The sequence below is a fragment of the Protomyctophum bolini genome, assembly GCF_963924005.1.
Source record: "Protomyctophum bolini genome assembly, chromosome: 10".
In the NCBI taxonomy this organism is placed as follows: Eukaryota; Metazoa; Chordata; class Actinopteri; order Myctophiformes; family Myctophidae; genus Protomyctophum; species Protomyctophum bolini.
In genome coordinates, this window is record NC_137871.1 from 46,243,113 (window position 1) to 46,264,072 (window position 20,960).

General features: G+C 44.9%; 2 protein-coding genes and 1 long non-coding RNA gene across 9 annotated transcripts in view; 2 read left to right on the forward strand and 1 right to left on the reverse strand.

The window, feature by feature from the left end:
* The window catches only part of tcirg1b (T cell immune regulator 1, ATPase H+ transporting V0 subunit a3b), a 56,007-nt gene extending 48,982 nt beyond the window's left edge, over positions 1-7,025 (forward strand). For 2 of the 3 annotated variants that reach the window (XM_080774307.1, XM_080774309.1), the window contains exons 18-21: positions 267-359; positions 929-1,046; positions 4,950-5,121; positions 6,601-7,025. In XM_080774307.1, coding sequence (XP_080630433.1) covers positions 267-359; positions 929-1,046; positions 4,950-5,121; positions 6,601-6,694 — 477 coding nt within the window. In that variant the 3' untranslated portion in view covers positions 6,695-7,025. Of the gene's footprint in view, positions 1-266; positions 361-926; positions 1,047-4,949; positions 5,122-6,600 lie in introns of all 3 variants that reach the window. The other variant, XM_080774308.1, reaches the window with a different exon arrangement.
* Positions 1-20,960, reverse strand: part of LOC308323011 — a 411,264-nt gene that overhangs the window by 372,156 nt on the left and 18,148 nt on the right. The window lies entirely within an intron of this gene.
* Positions 10,958-20,960, forward strand: part of ints10 (integrator complex subunit 10) — a 30,678-nt gene continuing 20,675 nt past the window's right edge. Inside the window, exons 1-8 of one of the 5 annotated variants that reach the window (XM_080774571.1) lie at positions 10,958-10,998; positions 11,152-11,216; positions 12,528-12,694; positions 14,713-14,780; positions 16,934-17,037; positions 19,121-19,260; positions 19,892-19,973; positions 20,403-20,525. In XM_080774571.1, the coding sequence (XP_080630697.1) occupies positions 12,566-12,694; positions 14,713-14,780; positions 16,934-17,037; positions 19,121-19,260; positions 19,892-19,973; positions 20,403-20,525 (646 nt within the window). In that variant the 5' untranslated portion in view covers positions 10,958-10,998; positions 11,152-11,216; positions 12,528-12,565. Of the gene's footprint in view, positions 10,999-11,036; positions 11,217-12,527; positions 12,695-12,768; positions 12,791-14,712; positions 14,781-16,933; positions 17,038-17,361; positions 17,388-19,120; positions 19,261-19,891; positions 19,974-20,402; positions 20,526-20,960 lie in introns of those variants that run through there. The other 4 variants (XM_080774572.1, XM_080774573.1, XM_080774574.1 and 1 more) reach the window with 4 other exon arrangements.

The following is a 20,960-nucleotide window of genomic DNA, read 5'->3' on the forward strand; positions in this document are numbered from 1 at the left end:
ATATTTTTGTAATAATGTGAACATGTCACGGAATATACCAATTGAAAGAGGAGCATTTCCTCTTTACCCAGAAAAAACAGTACAGTACAGCTCGTTGTTTTATTGCGTCCTGTGTTTTGGGATGGAGAATGCAGCCTTTTTTAATCTGCCAATTGTTTGATTGACGGGTAGCAGGTGTGTTATTATTGTTATTGATTGATTGACAGGTGACAGGTGTGTTATTGATTGATTGACAGGTGACAGGTGTGTTATTGATTGATTGACAGTTGACAGGTGACAGGTGTGTGCTGTTGGCTGAAGACGGTTCGATCAACACTCGAACCTCTGATGTAGAGGGAGGGGCCGAGGAGGAGGAGGAGGTACTCACACACACACACACACACACGCGCACACACACACACACACACACACACACACACACACACACACACACACACACACACACACACACACACACACACACACACACACTTGCTTGCTTGTGGTTGTCCATCGTGTCCGATGATGACCATCTTCTCCTATCTGAGTCATGGACATTACCCTCAATCTGTAGACCAATCACCACTGAGTTATGGACATTACCCTCAATCTGTAGACCAATCACCACTGAGTTATGGACATTACAGAGGAAGTAGTTGACATTTCTAACCAAGCTGTATAATAGCATCCTTAAAGGGGAATACCACCTATTTTCAACATTTTACTATGTTATTAATATACCTTAGAGCTGTTGTGTGGAAATCTTTTACAAACGAAACCTCGCAAGACGTTCCCGCGAGAGTTGGGGACGCCGGAGTACTGCTTCAGTCTATCTCCGACTAAAATAGTATAACTTTATGAATCTATCTTAAATGACGAAAATTAAACAACGTGAGTTTTCCTGATTATAGTAGCTATAATAATAATAATAATAATAATGTGTTTACAGTTTGACGCTGCAGATGTCTACATGCATCAGGCCATCCACACCATAGAATACTGTCTGGGATGTATCAGCAATACTGCCTCCTACCTGCGGCTGTGGGCACTGTCCCTGGCGCACGCACGTACGTACACACTGCTACTACACACACACACACACACACACTGTCCCTGGCGCACGCACGTACGTACACACTGCTACTACACACACACACACACACTGTCCCTGGCGCACGCACGTACGTACACACTGCTACTACACAGTACACACACACACACACACTGTCGCTGGCGCACGCACATACGTACACACTGCTACTACACACACACACACACACTGTCCCTGGCGCACGCACGTACGTACACACTGCTACTACACACACACACACACACTGTCGCTGGCGCACGCACATACGTACACACTGCTACTACACACACACACACACACTGTCCCTGGCGCACGCACATACGTACACACTGCTACTACACACACACACACACACTGTCCCTGGCGCACGCACGTACGTACACACTGCTACTACACACACACACACACACTGTCCCTGGCGCACGCACGTACGTACACACTGCTACTACACACACACACACACACTGTCCCTGGCGCACGCACGTACGTACACACTGCTACTACACACACACACTGTCACTGGCGCACGCACATACGTACACACTACTACTACACACACACACACACACACACACTGTCCCTGGCGCACGCACGTACGTACACACTGCTACTACACACACACACACACACACTGTCCCTGGCGCACGCACGTACGTACACACTGCTACTACACACACACACACACACTGTCGCTGGTGCACGCGTGCACGTACGTACGTACGTACACACTGCTACTACACACACACACACACTGTCGCTGGCGCACGCACGTACGTACACACTGCTACTACACACACACACATGCGCACGTACGTACACACACACAGCCATATATGGCCAGACCTCATCAAACCCTGTACACTCAAGACACTGCCGACGCTACAGTGTAGATTTATAGGGCCCTAGCCCCTCCTATATTCAGCTATAGTGTATAGATTTATAGGGCCCTAGCCCCTCCTATATTCAGCTATTAGTGTAGATTTATAGGGCGCTAGCCCCTCCTATATTCAGCTATAGTGTAGATTTATAGGGCGCTAGCCCTTCCTATATTCAGCTATAGTGTAGATTTATAGGGCGCTAGCCCCTCCTATATTCAGCTATAGTGTAGATTTATAGGGCGCTAGCCCCTCCTATATTCAGCTATAGTGTAGATTTATAGGGCGCTAGCCCCTCCTATATTCAGCTATAGTGTAGATTTATCGTACCACCATCGTGCCAGTGCCAAAAAAGCCAAATCCAGCTGGTCTAAATGACTTTCGACCTGTGGCCCTTACACCTGTGGTGATGAAGTGTTTTGAGTGGCTTGTCCTACAACACATCAAGAGCAGCCTGCCTGCAGACCTGGATCCACTACAGTTTGCTTACAGAGCCAATCGCTCCACAGATGACGCCGTCTCAACTGCACTCCACCTCACCTTGTCTCATCTAGAGAAAGAGAACACCTACGCCAGGCTCCTGTTCATTGACTTTAGCTCAGCATTTAACATCCACACCTTGTCTCATCTAGAGAAAGAGAACACCTACGCCAGGCTCCTGTTCATTGACTTTAGCTCAGCATTTAACATCCACACCTTGTCTCATCTAGAGAAAGAGAACACCTACGCCAGGCTCCTGTTCATTGACTTTAGCTCAGCATTTAACACCATTATTCCACAACAGTTGGTGGAAAAGCTGCGGCTGCTGAATGTGGACCATGGCACCTGCACCTGGATCCTCAACTTCCTGTCTCAGAGGCAACAGAGAGTCAAAGTCAACGGCCAAACATCTGGGACCATCACAGTGAGCACAGGATCGCCCCAGGGCTGTGTCCTGAGCCCCCTGCTGTTCAGCCTGCTGACCCACGACTGCTCTGCTAAATTTGGCAGTAATCACATCCTCAAATTTGCCGATGACACTACTGTGGTAGGGCTTATTAGTAAAAATGATGAGTCTGACTACAGGAAGGAGGTGGATCTGCTTACAGAGTGGTGCAGTTCACATAACCTCTTTCTGAATGTGGACAAAACAAAGGAGATGGTGGTTGATTTTAGGAGGAGAGCCAGCAGCTGCCATCATACACCACTGACCATCGGTGGTGCCCCTGTGGAAAGGGTTAATAGCATCAAATTCCTGGGGGTGCATTTGGCAGACGATCTGACCTCCACAATCAACACCACAGCCATCATCAAGAAGGCTCAGCAGAGACTTTACCCCCTCCGGAGGCTCAAGAAGGCGGGCCTTCCCACTCCCCTCCTCACCACCTTCTACAGGGGCACCATAGAGTCGATCCTGACCTACAGCTTCACCTCCTGGTTCGGCAGCCTCAAGGCACAGGAACAACATCAGCTGAATCGGGTGGTGAAGACAGCTGGAAGGATCATTGGTGCCCCTGTTCCCCCCTTGTTGGAGCTCTATAAAGAGCGCTGTGCCAGAAGAGCCACCAGCATCATTGGGGACCCCCATCATCCCTCCCACGGCCTGTTTATGCTCCTACCCTCAGGGAAAAGGTACAGGAGTATTAGGGCAAGGACATCCAGGATGAAAAACAGTTTTTTCCCAAGGGCAGTGAGGCTCATAAATGAACTGCGCCCCCTCCCCCCCCTCCCCCGGCAAAATTGAAATGAAGCGTTGGGCTGAACTGGACAAAAAAATGCACTTTCAATGCACAACAGCACTTTAACAGTGCTAGTAACGTTTTGTTTTTAAGGATTGCACCATGCCACTTTATTTATTTATAGGTTGTGCGTGGTGTTGGTGACTTTTAACTTGTCCATATGAATTGCACGTCATCATACATACTGGGGTCTCTTTTTAAAATGTCTGTCCATGTTTGGTTTTAGTTTTTAGCTTGTGTTTTTAAATAGGCTCTATGTTTTATGTTGCACTGCCAATAACTGTGGGGGAACGATATTTCATATTATTTTGTATGTAAGTACATAGGAAATGATTCTGATTCTGATTATAGGGCGCTAGCCCCTCCTATATTCAGCTATAGTGTAGATTTATAGGGCGCTAGCCCCTCCTATATTCAGCTATAGTGTAGATTTATAGGGCGCTAGCCCCTCCTATATTCAGCTATAGTGTAGATTTATAGGGCGCTAGCCCCTCCTATATTCAGCTATAGTGTAGATTTATAGGGCGCTAGCCCCTCCTATATTCAGCTATAGTGTAGATTTATAGGGCGCTAGCCCCTCCTATATTCAGCTATAGTGTAGATTTATAGGGCGCTAGCCCCTCCTATATTCAGCTATAGTGTAGATTTATAGGGCGCTAGCCCCTCCTATATTCAGCTATAGTGTAGATTTATAGGGCGCTAGCCCCTCCTATATTCAGCTATAGTGTAGATTTATAGGGCGCTAGCCCCTCCTATATTCAGCTATAGTGTAGATTTATAGGGCGCTAGCCCCTTCCTATATTCAGCTACAGTGTAGATTTATAGGGCGCTAGCCCCTCCTATATTCAGCTATAGTGTAGATTTATAGGGCGCTAGCCCCTCCTATATTCAGCTATAGTGTAGATTTATAGGGCGCTAGCCCCTCCTATATTCAGCTATAGTGTAGATTTATAGGGCGCTAGCCCCTCCTATATTCAGCTATAGTGTAGATTTATAGGGCGCTAGCCCCTCCTATATTCAGCTATAGTGTAGATTTATAGGGCGCTAGCCCCTTCCTATATTCAGCTACAGTGTAGATTTATAGGGCGCTAGCCCCTCCTATATTCAGCTATAGTGTAGATTTATAGGGCGCTAGCCCCTCCTATATTCAGCTATAGTGTAGATTTTCGTCCTACACAAACCATTGACAATGAACGGAGAATTTATTGTCTGAGCAAATGGACATGTTACGTCATGAGGTGCTGTGGGTGATGGTGACGCTATATAAAGTTGTAATTTCTCCTCCAGAGCTGTCGGAGGTGCTGTGGGTGATGGTGATGCGCATCGCGCTGAAATGGCAGGGATACGTGGGAAGTGCAGTCCTGTTCGTTGTCTTCTGTTTCTTTGCTGTTCTCACCGTTTCCATCCTGTTGGTGATGGAGGGACTGTCTGCCTTCCTGCACGCCCTGAGGCTGCACTGGTATTACTGTTACTGTTATTACTATTGTTCATATTACCATTACCATTACTATTATTACCAGAAAGCATGCTGTCTGGGCCAGGCTACCCGCCCCTCTAGACCAGAAAGCATGCTGTCTGGGCCAGGCTACCCGCCCCTCTAGACCAGAAAGCACGCTGGCTGGGCCAGGCTACCCCCCCCTCTAGACCAGAAAGCACGCTGTCTGGGCCAGGCTACCCGCCCCTCTAGACCAGAAAGCATGCTGTCTGGGCCAGGCTACCCGCCCCTCTAGACCAGAAAGCACGCTGGCTGGGCCAGGCTACCCGCCCCTCTAGACCAGAAAGCACGCTGGCTGGGCCAGGCTACCCGCCCCTCTAGACCAGAAAGCACGCTGGCTGGGCCAGGCTACCCGCCCCTCTAGACCAGAAAGCACGCTGGCTGGGCCAGGCTACCCGCCCCTCTAGACCAGAAAGCACGCTGGCTGGGCCAGGCTACCACCCGCCCCTCTAGACCAGAAAGCACGCTGGCTGGGCCAGGCTACCCGCCCCTCTAGACCAGAAAGCACGCTGTCTGGGCCAGGCTACCCGCCCCTCTAGACCAGAAAGCACGCTGTCTGGGCCAGGCTACCCGCCCCTCTAGACCAGAAAGCATGCTGTCTGGGCCAGGCTACCCGCCCCTCTAGACCAGAAAGCACGCTGTCTGGGCCAGGCTACCCGCCCCTCTAGACCAGAAAGCATGCTGTCTGGGCCAGGCTACCCGCCCCTCTAGACCAGAAAGCATGCTGTCTGGGCCAGGCTACCCGCCCCTCTAGACCAGAAAGCACGCTCTGCTTTTGTGAAACAGGCCCCTGATGGTTTTTTTGATTGATTGATTGATTGATTGAAGTATTTATTAACAGTTTGCAGAATTACAGTACATTTCAAGCACAAACTCAATACAAAGACTGTTAACTTTGAGTGGACGACCCAATTAAGCATTACACTTGTTTACAAGAGGGGCCACCTTGTTCAATTCATCAAAACATTTAGGGACGTACAAATGGACACTTCTATATAGTTAAAGAACAGAACAGGAATTCATCATAAAGGAGGTAAAAAGGGAAAATAAACATATACAGTGAGGGGAAAAGGGCTGGGGGGGAGATTCAGTTTTTATGGGGGCCAGGTTCAAATTGCAGCCGTCCGTAGGTGACCTTTGAGAGCGGTTTTGAAGGAGTCAAGGGATTTGCATGTCTTAATGACTGTTGGTAGGGCGTTCCACATTTTGGTGGCATAGGAGCGAAAATAATTTAGTCCCTTGTTTGTGCCGAATCTGGGTTGTACATGGTTCGTTGCACTCCCTTTAAAGCTGGGCGGAGTTCCAGATGGTTTAATTTATGTCATTGTTTATAGATGGTTAAAGTTAGTTCCAGGTGGTTAGAGGTATATTATTGTTTTGTGTGGTTATGCTGCCACCTAGTGGCAGTAATAAAGTTAAAGGTATAATCATTGTTTTTTTCAGGGTGGAGTTCCAGAATAAATTCTACAGCGGGATGGGATACAAACTGAACCCGTTCTGCTTCGCTGCTCTCATCCACGCCTCCAGTCCGCTGTGATTGGCTAATCCACGCCTCCAGTCCCCTCCGATTGGCTAATCCACGCCTCAGCTCCTGTCTGATTGGCTAATCCATGGCTCATCCCTGCACTGCGATTGGTCAAACAATAATGTGTCCATTAATGCATCCCGAGGTGATTTGTTTTCCATGATTGAATTTTGCACTCTGACTGAAGAAAGGACTGTTATTCTAAAGTTATTGTTATTATAATAACATAAAGTTATGACATTATTATAACCACATAAAGAATGAAGTGCATTGTAGCACATTATCAATGATCAATGAATACATTGTAGCACATTATCAATCAATAAATACAGCTGCTTTTGTACCTCATGTCCCGTGTCTGTGCCTTAAAGTGCCCCGCCCACATTTAGGGATGTCCTGTCTTGTTTCAGAATGGAAAACTGTCAGGATATAGAAATGTCTTCTATATCCTGACAGTTTTCCATTCTGACCTGAGATCAGATTCTAAAAATGTCTTCTATGTCCTAACAGTTTTCGATTTTTCAAAAATAGCAGACCTACAAGCTCGTAGCGCGCCACTCGGTGGCTCGCTATGAGCTTGTAGATCTGCTATTTTTCAATAGCTAAAGCACGACATGATGCTAACACCAAAAGGGGTTCCCGCCCAGAATGGGTTAAAGACCTTTTAAAGCGTCGTACGAAGCCAACTCTTGTCGTGACGAATCATGACAACACACACAATATTTTGGACCAAACAAATAATTACAAAGAAGGAAAAACAACAAAAAAAAGTGCCGTTTTTTTCTACTTTCTAATTCTTTGTTTGGCCCGAAAAATTGTGTGTGTCGTCATGATTTGTCACGACAAGAGTTGGCTTCGTACGACGCTTAAAAGGTCTTTAAATAAATACGTTTTGAAATGCTTATGAGGAAAAATGCATTGGGATACATTGACACGAAAACGCGTATTCAGGGCGGAGTCACCACCCCCCGGGTAAACTGTGATTTGCTCTCGTTCACTGCAATGCAATTTGCGGCATTTCCAAAACAATATTGCGCAGAGTAGCGATTATCAAACTTATTTGCAATGACATACGTTGAAAGATCTGTTGCCCGTGGACAAGGCACGCTACGAAACAAAGCAAGTTAGATATTATCGGCATAGATGTTTGTCCGTATGTTATTAAGGATTGGAAAAAGTTGCATTGGCAGCCATAGAAAATTCTGCCAGGGTAAATGTCCCGGATGTGACGTTTTGGGGCGTTCCTGTCTTGTTTCGTGTCAATGTATTCATTTCCTGGGCCACTCGTCGTTCTGAAAGGGGGAGGGACTGCGACGCTCTATTCTATACTGTACATCAAACATTTTCAGATAGCTCCTTTCCATATCTAGATATTATCTAGTCTACAGTAACGGCACTAGAGCTATCTGGTCCATATAGTCTTATTGCCGTTGCATTAAGGGCACTAGGGCTATGGACCAGAGGGCACTAAGGCTATGGACCAGAGGGCATTAGAGCTATGGAATATTTCTTAAGCAGATAGGTGAGGGGAGGGAGGGAGAGAGGAGAGCAGATAGGTGAGGGGAGGGAGGGAGAGAGGAGAGCAGATAGGTGAGGGGAGGGATAAAGAGAGGAGAGCAGATAGGAGAGGGGAGGGATAAAGAGAGGAGAGCAGATAGGAGAGGGGAGGGATAAAGAGAGGAGAGCAAATAGGAGAGGGGAGGGAGAAAGAGAGGAGAGCAAATAGGAGAGGGGAGGGATAAAGAGAGGAGAGCAGATAGGAGAGGGGAGGGAGAAAGAGAGGAGAGCAGATAGGAGAGGGGAGGGAGAAAGAGAGGAGAGCAAATAGGAGAGGGGAGGGAGAAAGAGAGGAGAGCAGATAGGTGAGGGGAGGGATAAAGAGAGGAGAGCAGATAGGAGAGGGGAGGGAGAAAGAGAGGAGAGCAAATAGGAGAGGGGAGGGATAAAGAGAGGAGAGCAAATAGGAGAGGGGAGGGAGAAAGAGAGGAGAGCAAATAGGAGAGGGGAGGGATAAAGAGAGGAGAGCAAATAGGTGAGGGGAGGGATAAAGAGAGGAGAGCAAATAGGTGAGGGGAGGGAGAAAGAGAGGAGAGCAAATAGGTGAGGGGAGGGATAAAGAGAGGAGAGCAAATAGGTGAGGGGAGGGAGAAAGAGAGGAGAGCAAATAGGTGAGGGGAGGGAGAAAGAGAGGAGAGCAGATAGGTGAGGGGAGGGATAAAGAGAGGAGAGCAAATAGGTGAGGGGAGGGATAAAGAGAGGAGAGCAAATAGGTGAGGGGAGGGATAAAGAGAGGAGAGCAGATAGGTGAGGGGAGGGATAAAGAGAGGAGAGCAAATAGGTGAGGGGAGGGAGAAAGAGAGGAGAGCAGATAGGAGAGGGGAGGGATAAAGAGAGGAGAGCAAATAGGTGAGGGGAGGGAGAAAGAGAGGAGAGCAGATAGGAGAGGGGAGGGATAAAGAGAGGAGAGCAAATAGGTGAGGGGAGGGAGAAAGAGAGGAGAGCAGATAGGAGAGGGGAGGGATAAAGAGAGGAGAGCAAATAGGTGAGGGGAGGGAGAAAGAGAGGAGAGCAGATAGGAGAGGGGAGGGATAAAGAGAGGAGAGCAAATAGGTGAGGGGAGGGATAAAGAGAGGAGAGCAAATAGGTGAGGGGAGGGATAAAGAGAGGAGAGCAAATAGGTGAGGGGAGGGAGAAAGAGAGGAGAGCAGATAGGAGAGGGGAGGGATAAAGAGAGGAGAGCAAATAGGTGAGGGGAGGGATAAAGAGAGGAGAGCAAATAGGTGAGGGGAGGGATAAAGAGAGGAGAGCAAATAGGTGAGGGGAGGGAGAAAGAGAGGAGAGCAGATAGGAGAGGGGAGGGATAAAGAGAGGAGAGCAAATAGGTGAGGGGAGGGAGAAAGAGAGGAGAGCAGATAGGAGAGGGGAGGGATAAAGAGAGGAGAGCAAATAGGTGAGGGGAGGGAGAAAGAGAGGAGAGCAGATAGGAGAGGGGAGGGAGAAAGAGAGGAGAGCAGATAGGTGAGGGGAGGGATAAAGAGAGGAGAGCAAATAGGTGAGGGGAGGGATAAAGAGAGGAGAGCAAATAGGTGAGGGGAGGGAGAAAGAGAGGAGAGCAAATAGGAGAGGGGAGGGAGAAAGAGAGGAGAGCAAATAGGTGAGGGGAGGGAGAAAGAGAGGAGAGCAGATAGGAGAGGGGAGGGAGAAAGAGAGGAGAGCAGATAGGAGAGGGGAGGGATAAAGAGAGGAGAGCAGATAGGTGAGGGGAGGGATAAAGAGAGGAGAGCAGATAGGAGAGGGGAGGGAGGGAGAGAGGAGAGCAGATAGGTGAGGGGAGGGAGGGAGAGAGGAGAGCAGATAGGTGAGGGGAGGGAGGGAGAGAGGAGAGCAGGTTGGTGAGGGGAGGGAGGGAGAGAGGAGAGCAGATAGGTGAGGGGAGGGAGGGAGAGAGGAGAGCAGATAGGTGAGGGGAGGGAGGGAGAGAGGAGAGCAGGTTGGTGAGGGGAGGGAGGGAGAGAGGAGAGCAGATAGGTGAGGGGAGGGAGGGAGAGAGGAGAGCAGGTTGGTGAGGGGCCCCCACTCTATGGTGAGGGGAGGGAGAAAGAATCCTCCATTGTAAATGCGGTAAACGCATAACTCTATGGGTAAACGGCGCAACAGAATATTGCCCGCGCCCCTAGCGGCCAGGGTTCTCTTGCGCATTTACAATGGATAGAAAAGCAAGATGGCCGCCAGATTCCGAGACAGAGTTGATTAAAATACCTTTTTTATTGGAAAAATAAGCATCTGCGGGGTTTAATATGGTTCCGCAGACGTCACAAACAAGTGGGGCAACATTAAAAGCAGCTTAGATTTTGCATTTGTACAAGGTAAGAGTGATTGAAAGGCATCAAGGTTGCTTTTTCGTAGAGAGATTTCGTAGAGAGATTCGTCAGAATCGAAAAAAACCTCTACGAGAATCAAAAATGTTGGGCTACCTTAATATAATATAAACATGAATTACTGCATGAAAAGTAATCAACAAACTATACTATAATAACTGGTGAATATTGATCAAATTGTCCTAATTTAAGAGAAATAGCCGATCTACAAGCTCACAGCACCTCGTATTGATAGACTGTATAAGCTCGCACTGCAAGGCGTTGTGAGCTTGTAGATCGTCTATTTTCACTTTTGTTTGGGAGCTTGAAGGATTCAGGGCAAATAAATTACCTTATGTTTTATACACATGGCGGTGACGTCACTTGTGTGCGCCTCCCAACAGCTTCGTGACGTCATCAAAGTGCATGTCTTGTTTTGGACGCGCTAAATGAAAACAGGTTTTTATTTTGCGTTTTTACATTAAAGTAAACAAACAAACATTTCCGTTTAACAAACTATTAAACACATCATTTATAAATACATAAACACATCATTTATAAATACATAAACACATCATTTATAAATACATAAACACATCGTTATGGTTTCAGGAAGTTTGGAGCGAAATGTAATTCATCATCTTTAATCAGCAAGAAGAACAATCAAGGATTCAGAGGTATTTTTCATTATTTTATTAACTCGACTATAAATAAATGTGACAGTAAAATTCACTTCATATTCCACCAGGAACATTCGAATATATATATATATATATATATATATATATATATATATATATATATATATATAGATATGTGTTGATCCACAATACACAGTATTACACATAATGTACACAATGTTATTTACATCTAATAGAACATGATGTTGGTACCATTAGGAGAGATAACATAATTCTTGTAAATTAACTAATGCAATGTTTAACAATAATTTAACTCTTATCTTGAGAGAGTGAAATGAAGGTCCATTTGGTTTATTTTACTGTTAAAGATCTGGTGGTCCCTGGACCACCTGGAACCCCCCCAAGGACCCCTGGAACCCCCCCCCCCCCCCAACACTGGTTGAAAACAGTCTAGACAGATGCTAGGTTAATTGTTTATATTGCTATCCTAGTAAACAGATGCTAGGTTCATTGTTTCTATTGCTATCCTAGTAAACAGATGCTAGGTAAGGTTAAAAAAAAGGAGACACTTTATCTAGTTTCTGCCTGTTTTCATAGGAGACACTTTATCTAGTTTCTGCCTGTTTTCATAGGAGACACTTTATCTAGTTTCTGCCTGTTTTCATAGGAGACACTTTATCTAGTTTCTGCCTGTTTTCATAGGAGACACTTTATCTAGTTTCTGCCTGTTATCATAGGAGACACTTTATCTAGTTTCTGCCTGTTTTCATAGGAGACACTTTATCTAGTTTCTGCCTGTTTTCATAGGAGACACTTTATCTAGTTTCTGCCTGTTATCATAGGAGACACTTTATCTAGTTTCTGCCTGTTTTCATAGGAGACACTTTATCTAGTTTCTGCCTGTTTTCATAGGAGACACTTTATCTAGTTTCTGCCTGTTTTCCTAGAAGGAGACACTTTATCTAGTTTCTGCCTGTTTTCCTAGAAGGAGACACTTTATCTAGTTTCTGCCTGTTATCATAGGAGACACTTTATCTAGTTTCTGCCTGTTTTCTCAGAAGGAGACACTTTATCTAGTTTCTGCCTGTTATCATAGGAGACACTTTATCTAGTTTCTACCTGTTTTCATAGGAGACACTTTATCTAGTTTCTGCCTGTTTTCATAGGAGACACTTTATCTAGTTTCTGCCTGTTTTCATAGGAGACACTTTATCTAGTTTCTGCCTGTTTTCTCAGAAGGAGACACTTTATCTAGTTTCTGCCTGTTTTCATAGGAGACACTTTATCTAGTTTCTGCCTGTTTTCTCAGAAGGAGACACTTTATCTAGTTTCTGCCTGTTTTCCTAGAAGGAGACAGACCCCCAGAGGACCCCCAGAGGACCACCATGTCTGCTCAGAAGGACTGTGAGTTCCTGGTGAAGAGAGCCAGAGATCTGGTGACAGAAGACCCGTGTGCCGCCAAGGCCTGGTTGATCACAGCCCGGACCCTCTACCCTAGTGACTTCAATATCCAGGTAACACTTTATGGTGTAACCCTCTACCCTAGTGACTTCAATATCCAGGTAACACTTTATGGTGTAACCCTCTACCCTAGTGACTTCAATATCCAGGTAACAATTTAGGCATTTAGCAGACGCTCTTAATCCAGAGCGATTTACATTAAGCAAGAACAAAAAAAGCATGGGAATACATCACATAAAAACATTTATCATGAAACATGCGTAAGCTAAGAAAGTAGCAGTGGAAAATCTATATAATGAAACTATACATATAAACTATACATCTATACTACTATGCTATACATATGTACTATGACGTGCTATGACTACATACAATGCAATTATAGTGCTGTCTACATAACATGCTATAAGGCTGTATCACATGCTATCTAAGTCTACATAAATGCTATCTAAGGGGGTGGGGTAAGTGCTATGGGCCATGATGGAGTCTGAAAAGGTGGGTTTTCAAACTACGGCGGAAGATTGGGAGTGAAGTGATGCTGCAGTTCTGACTGCAATGGGAAGTGCATTCCACAGTTTTGGAGCCAGAAGGGAGAAGAGTTTGGGACGTACTGTGGAGCGTTGTTGTCCCGGCGTTTTTAGTGAGGGTACTTCCAGCTTCCCTGCGTTGGCTGATCTGAGTGCGCGGGACGCGTATCATGAGTCTCCTGGGGCAGCGGTGGCTCATGGGTAGAGTGTAGGGCTGACCTTCGATTCCGTAATTGATGATCGATCATGATCGATTCCTTTGTTTTGATCGTCAACGCTTCGAAACCCAAGGGGGGGGGGGGGGGGTTGCTGCTTTTTACAAAAGTTGTGGGGCATCTTATAAACTGGGTGGGGGGGGGAGGGGAGGGGGCGCGAGACGAGCAGTGACGCTGACGCACAATGAATTTGGCTTAAAATAAAACAGCGATATAGCTGCAGAAGATAGACAGGAGCGCATATTGGATTGGTCTTTTATTTAACAATTAAACAGTGCCTGAAACAGGCATTACCTCTCCATCAAATACAAATATATATAATCCAAACTCCTCTGTCAATTGTAAACGAACGGTAACATGAATGAACTCTTCAAGACACTTGTCAGAAATAAAATCAACCACGGTTGATTTGATTGATCATAAAGTTAATGTGACTGTGAGTGTGTGTATGGGAAAAAAATATATAAAGTTCACTGATTATAGATCACTTGGAATTATAACAATCTGTTGAGTATTGCCTAAATAATGTCACAAGTGAAATCCCATTTTTTATCGACATGCAATGCCGATGGAGAAATCCCACATAGTTAAATTACCTCATAGTCATGCTGGATGCGCTGTTTGTCGATGAAGAATTATAATCCAAGGTTTGTCAATCATATTATGGTTTATGGTTGAAAGTAAACCATAATAAGTAAACTTTAAGAAGAGATCTGCAGTCATTGTGCTGCAGACTGCAGTGCAGAGTGCATGAGAGCAGCTCCGCTTGCTAATTGAGTTGACATTTGTGCAACTTCACTGCATGGCATTACAGTAATTAGTTATTTGCCAGCACCTGCTCCAATATAGGCCTAAATCAAACTTTATTTATATAGCACATTTAAAACAATAGAAGCTGACCAAAGTGCTGTAGGCCTACAGTCTGAAACAAGTGGAGCATCACCATCGGCGCACAAAAAAAAAAGCACACAGACACACACACACACAGTTCCCTGTTCCCCTCACTGTATATATTTTTTTTTCCCTTTTCGCTTCCTACAGTATATGATGAATTCCTGTTCTGTTCTTTAACTACATAGAAGTGTCTATTTGTTTGTCTCTAAATGTTTTGATGAATTGAACAATGTGGACCCTGTTGTAAACAAGTGTAAGGCTTAATTGGGTCGTCCACTCACAGTTAACAGTCTTTGTATTGAGTTTGTGCTTGAAATGTACTGTAATTCTGCAAACTGTTAATAAAGATTTCATTCAATCAATCAAAAAGACAGAATTATAGTATGATTATTATTATTATTATTCATTTTTTTGGTTTATGTTGTATCTTTTCAGTACGAGATGTACATGATCGAACGGAATGCAGAGAGGACTGCCCCCGCAGGTCGCCTTCTGTATGACATGTAAGTAGATTTAATTATAAATTATAAATAAAACTATGTAAATATAATTTGAGAATGAATGATAAACATTCATATCTCTAACATTAATATATCATCAGTTGTGTGTGTGTGTGTGTGTGTGTGTGTGTGTGTGTGTGTGTGTGTGTGTGTGTGTGTGTGTGTGTGTGTGTGTGTGTGTGTGTGTGTGTGTGTGTGTGTGTGTGTGTGTGTGTGTGTGTGCGGTGTGCGTGTGTGTGTGTGATACAGAGAGTCTCCGCAAATTCCTATCCAACATCATATGAAATAAATGCTTAAACATGTACAGTAGCTAGGTGTAATGTTAGAGACCACAGAAGACATGTAAATATGAAATAAACTTTATTGTCCACAAGGGAAATTTGTCTTGGGCTTTCACCCCAGCTACAGCCACACATAAAACATCAATGACAACAAAAAATACATTACAGAGGAAGACACAACATTACACAATTGCACACATTATGTGGATCATCAGGCCTCACATAGTTACCGCTGTTTCAGAGCCTCGTTCAACATCTTAGTTGATGCTGGTACAAACCATTTTTTTAATCTGATGTACTTCCACTTTGGTTCTTTGTATCTTCTCCCAGAGGGCAGCAGTACAAACTCGCCATTTAAAACATGGGTAACATCACTGACGATTCTTTGAGCCTGTTTTAATGTAGCCTGCTCGTAAATAGACTGCAGAGAGGGGAGGTGTCTTACCCCTATGATCTTCCCTGCAGTCTGCACCAATCTGAACAGTTTGGACCTCAGTTGCACTGAGAGATTACCGAACCAAACTGATGCCAAACCTGACCAGGCTTTCCAAGACTGCTCGATAGAACACTAACATAAATCTTTGGTCAACACCATGAACCCTGAGACGCCGAAGGAAGTGCAGTCTTTGCTGTAGTTTACTACAGAGACTGTCAACATGTGTATTCCAAGTCATTGAGTTGTCAATACAGATCCCCAAGTATTTATATGAGGAGACCTGTGAGATGGTCGAGTCATGGATGACCACAGGCCTGTGGTCACCAATACTCTTGGGGTCAAACACCATCTCCTGTGTCTTTTTAACATTAAGAATAAGGTGTCCCATAAAATGGGGCACGGTGGCACAGTTGGTAGTGCTGTCGCCTCACAGCTAGAAGGTCCTGGGTTCGATTCCCGCTCGGGGCACTGTGGGTGCTGGCGGCGTGTTTCCTCCTCCACGTCATCAGTGCCCATACCCGAAGGCGGGGTTGGCAAAAGGGCCTTTCTGTGTGGAGTTTGCATGTTCTCCCCGTGTCCCCTAGGGTAGGTACCCTCACATGTTCTCCCCGTGTCCCCTAGGGTAGGTACCCTCACAAAAACATGCAGTAATCCTGGTCTCTAAACTGCCTCCCCCTGGCCAGCCGGGGCGCCTGATGGAGGGGAAAGGAACTGGTTGGAATAACGTGTTCCTTCCACGCGCTACGTCCAACCAGGGAAACTCCCCCCTGTCAGGTGTAAAGGAGCAACTGCCAACTTGGACACTCGGGCATGAAGGGAGCATGAGTTAAGTCCGTTGCTCTCCCCAGGTTGGCGGAGGGTGTGTAGAGCCCAGGATCACAGTAGATGATTGGCACAGGGGTGAAAAATGGGTTACAAAATCGTAGGATAAGAAATATATTTTAAAAAAAAAAGAATAAGGTGGTTGTCGTCACACCACTTTACAAAGTTCTGTACCTCTGAAAAGTAGTCAGCTAAATCCCTATCCTTATCCAGAAGGGCTAAGATGGCAGTATCATCCGAGAATGTAATGATGTAATTGTTCGGGTTGCCACTTCTACACTCATTACTGTACAGAGTAAAAAGGACAGGTGAGCTAACGCAGCCCTGAGGTGCTCCAGTACATTCACACTCACCCTTTGTGTATGTTTAGTTACAAAATGAGCGGTACCATCTAATAATAAGAAGATGGACATTAATATAAGGCCTCAACCGCGTTATTAAGAGATGTGGCTGCATTGTATTAAATGCCGAGCTGAAATCTACAAGAAGAAGGCGTGCATAGGCCAAGGTCAAGACTGCGTCCTCTTCACATTAACATATCTATGTTATATTATACATATTATATTGTTATATTATTATATCTTTATATTCTATGTATATTTTATGTTATTTCTCAGGTTTCTAAACTTTCCAGAGCAGCCCGTGGTGTGGAGAGAGATCGGTGTGATCACGTCTGCTCTGCGCCAAGACTGTCAGGACAAACACTCTGCCTTTTTACAAGGTATATATAACTTATAGACTGTCAGGACAAACACTCTGCCTTTTTACAAGGTATATATAACTTATAGACTGTCAGGACAAACACTCTGCCTTTTTACAAGGTATATATAACTTATAGACTGTCAGGACAAACACTCTGCCTTTTTACAAGGTATATATAACTTATAGACTGTCAGGACAAACACTCTGCCTTTTTACAAGGTATATATAACTTATAGACTGTCAGGACAAACACTCTGCCTTTTTACAAGGTATATATAACTTATAGACTGTCAGGACAAACACTCTGCCTTTTTACAAGGTATATATAACTTATAGACTGTCAGGACAAACACTCTGCCTTTTTACAAGGTATATATAACTTATAGACTGTCAGGACAAACACTCTGCCTTTCTACAAGGTATCTGTTATAGTTATATATAACTTATAGACTGTTTTACAAGGTATATATAGCGCCACCATGAGGCCTGTTCATAGCGCCACCATGAGGCCTGTTCATAGCGCCACCATGAGGCCTGTTTATAGCGCCACCATGAGGCCTGTTCATAGCGCCACCATGAGGCCTGTTCATAGCGCCACCATGAGGCAGACCTTTGTCTATAGAATCCTTCAGATTCCGTCCAAACATCCCACCGATCGGTACACGGTATCTCTATAGGCATGTGATCATATTTCATATTCCTCATTGGCTTCCAAGGTTTGCTTTTAGGATTGGTCCGTTTTTAACAAAAAGCCTCAAATCATGAACGCAGTGTGATATTTACAGTGTATTTAAATCTATTATTATTAATATTTATTCCAGGTGTGTTTGAGACGTTGCCGGGCAGAGTTCAGTGTATTTATATTATTCATATTTATTCCAGGTGTGTTCGAGACGTTGCCGGGCAGAGTTCAGTGTATTTATATTATTCATATTTATTCCAGGTGTGTTCGAGACGTTGCCGGGCAGAGTTCAGTGTATTTATATTATTCATATTTATTCCAGGTGTGTTCGAGACGTTGCCGGGCAGAGTTCAGTGTATTTATATTATTCATATTTATTCCAGGTGTGTTCGAGACGTTGCCGGGCAGAGTTCAGTGTATTTATATTATTCATATTTATTCCAGGTGTGTTCGAGACGTTGCCGGGCAGAGTTCAGTGTATTTATATTATTCATATTTATTCCAGGTGTGTTCGAGACGTTGCCGGGCAGAGTTCAGTGTATTTATATTATTCATATTTATTCCAGGTGTGTTCGAGACGTTGCCGGGCAGAGTTCAGTGTATTTATATTATTCATATTTATTCCAGGTGTGTTCGAGACGTTGCCGGGCAGAGTTCAGTGTATTTATATTATTCATATTTATTCCAGGTGTGTTCGAGACGTTGCCGGGCAGAGTTCAGTGTATTTATATTATTCATATTTATTCCAGGTGTGTTCGAGACGTTGCCGGGCAGAGTTCAGTGTATTTATATTATTCATATTTATTCCAGGTGTGTTCGAGACGTTGCCGGGCAGAGTTCAGTGTATTTATATTATTCATATTTATTCCAGGTGTGTTCGAGACGTTGCCGGGCAGAGTTCAGTGTATTTATATTATTCATATTTATTCCAGGTGTGTTCGAGACGTTGCCGGGCAGAGTTCAGTGTATTTATATTATTCATATTTATTCCAGGTGTGTTCGAGACGTTGCCGGGCAGAGTTCAGTGTATTTATATTATTCATATTTATTCCAGGTGTGTTCGAGACGTTGCCGGGCAGAGTTCAGTGTATTTATATTATTCATATTTATTCCAGGTGTGTTCGAGACGTTGCCGGGCAGAGTTCAGTGTATTTATATTATTCATATTTATTCCAGGTGTGTTCGAGACGTTGCCGGGCAGAGTTCAGTGTATTTATATTATTCATATTTATTCCAGGTGTGTTCGAGACGTTGCCGGGCAGAGTTCAGTGTATTTATATTATTCATATTTATTCCAGGTGTGTTCGAGACGTTGCCGGGCAGAGTTCAGTGTATTTATATTATTCATATTTATTCCAGGTGTGTTCGAGACGTTGCCGGGCAGAGTTCAGTGTATTTATATTATTCATATTTATTCCAGGTGTGTTCGAGACGTTGCCGGGCAGAGTTCAGTGCGAGATGCTGCTTAAAGCGACAGAACAATGTTTCAACACGTTGGAGAAAGCTGAGATGTTGTTGCTGCTCCTGAAGAGATTCCCTGAGTCTGTAGTTCAACATGGAGTGAGTACTATTAACCCATATGCTGCCCCCTGTTGGACGCAGTTGATACCACAGTATTTATACCCATATAGACCCACGGCCTAGCATTAAAAACATCCAGCCGGCCGGGCCAATCAGAGGCAGTAATTAGGACGCGGTGTGGGAGGCACCCAAGACTGGAGGCCAATCAGAGCTTGGAATCTTGGAGACATGTTGAAAGCAGAGATCTCATGATAACATTGTTAATAATAATAATAATAATAATAACTAGAACTGCACTCTGTCGAGTGCATACTTGCTTGTTGCACACTAGCATGCCTTAAATGGCCTACACACAGGAGCATTACCTTTAATCCTCCCAACACTAAAACATATCGTCATTACGTCACCATCGAAAACCAATTACACCCTGGCATTGGGTCCTTTAATCCACATATTTCTTACGTCATCATTGAGAGCTAGTTACATATATATTATACATATACACACCATGTAATCTGGTCCCAGCAAATCAGGCACAATTTGCCTGGACGGTGCATACGCATCAAAATTGGCGGGTTGGCTGGGACGGTGCGTACGAGTCCCGGGCGAAACTATTACTTGCGCGCTCTGCCTGCACAAGTAATAATAATATCATCATTAACTCTTTCAGGTGAATCTTGGAGAGACGCTGTTGGAAGCAGAGATCTCAGAGAACCTGGACTCTCCTGTCAACTGCTTCAGAAAGCTGTTTGGTCAGTGATGTCATGGGCCCATCCTATATACTGTACTGTGATTGGTCAGTGATGTAATGGGCCCATCCTATATACTGTACTGTGATTGCTCAGTGATGTCATGGGCCCATCCTATATACTGTACTGTGATTGGTCAATGATGTAATGGGCCCATCCTATATACTGTACTGTGATTGGTGTGTGTGTGTGTGTGTGTGTGTGTGTGTGTGTGTGTGTGTGTGTGTGTGTGTGTGTGTGTGTGTGTGTGTGTGGTCCACAGTGTGTGACGTGCTCCCTCTCATCATGGTTAACCCTGTGTGTGTGTGTGTGTGTGTGTGTGTGTGTGTGTGTGTGTGTGTGTGTGTGTGTGTGTGTGTGTGTGTGTGTGTGTGTGTGTGTGTGTGTGTGTGTGTGTGTGTGTGTGTGTGTGTGTGTGTGTGTGGTCCACAGTGGTTGACGTGCTCCCTCTCATCATGGTGAACCCTGACATGCGTCTGCCGTCCAGCCTGTTGCATAAATACCTTTTGAAAGCTGCCGAGTTCTACATCTGTTACACAACCCTTAATCTGCCCGGTAACTATTATTATTGTTATTATTAGTATTAGTATTATTATGTTGTGTTTAGCTTGCATAATTATTCTCTCAACATCGAACAGAGAGAGAGAGAGAATAAATTAACTTCCAGCATCAGAGGCGTTCATTCGGCCTCCCCCTGGCCAGCCGGGGCGCCTGATGGAGGGGAAAGGAACTGGTTGGAATAACGTGTTCCTTCCACGCGCTATACGTCCAACCAGGGAAACTCCCCCCTGTCAGGTGTAAAGGAGCAACTTGGACACTCGGGCATGAAGGAAGCATGAGTTCAAGTCCGTTGCTCTCCCCTTGTCCCCCATATATGGGGACTAGGTTGGTCTCCCCTTGTCCCCCATATATGGGGACTAGGTTGGTCTCCCCTTGTCCCCCATATATGGGGACTAGGTTGGTCTCCCCTTGTCCCCCATATATGGGGAC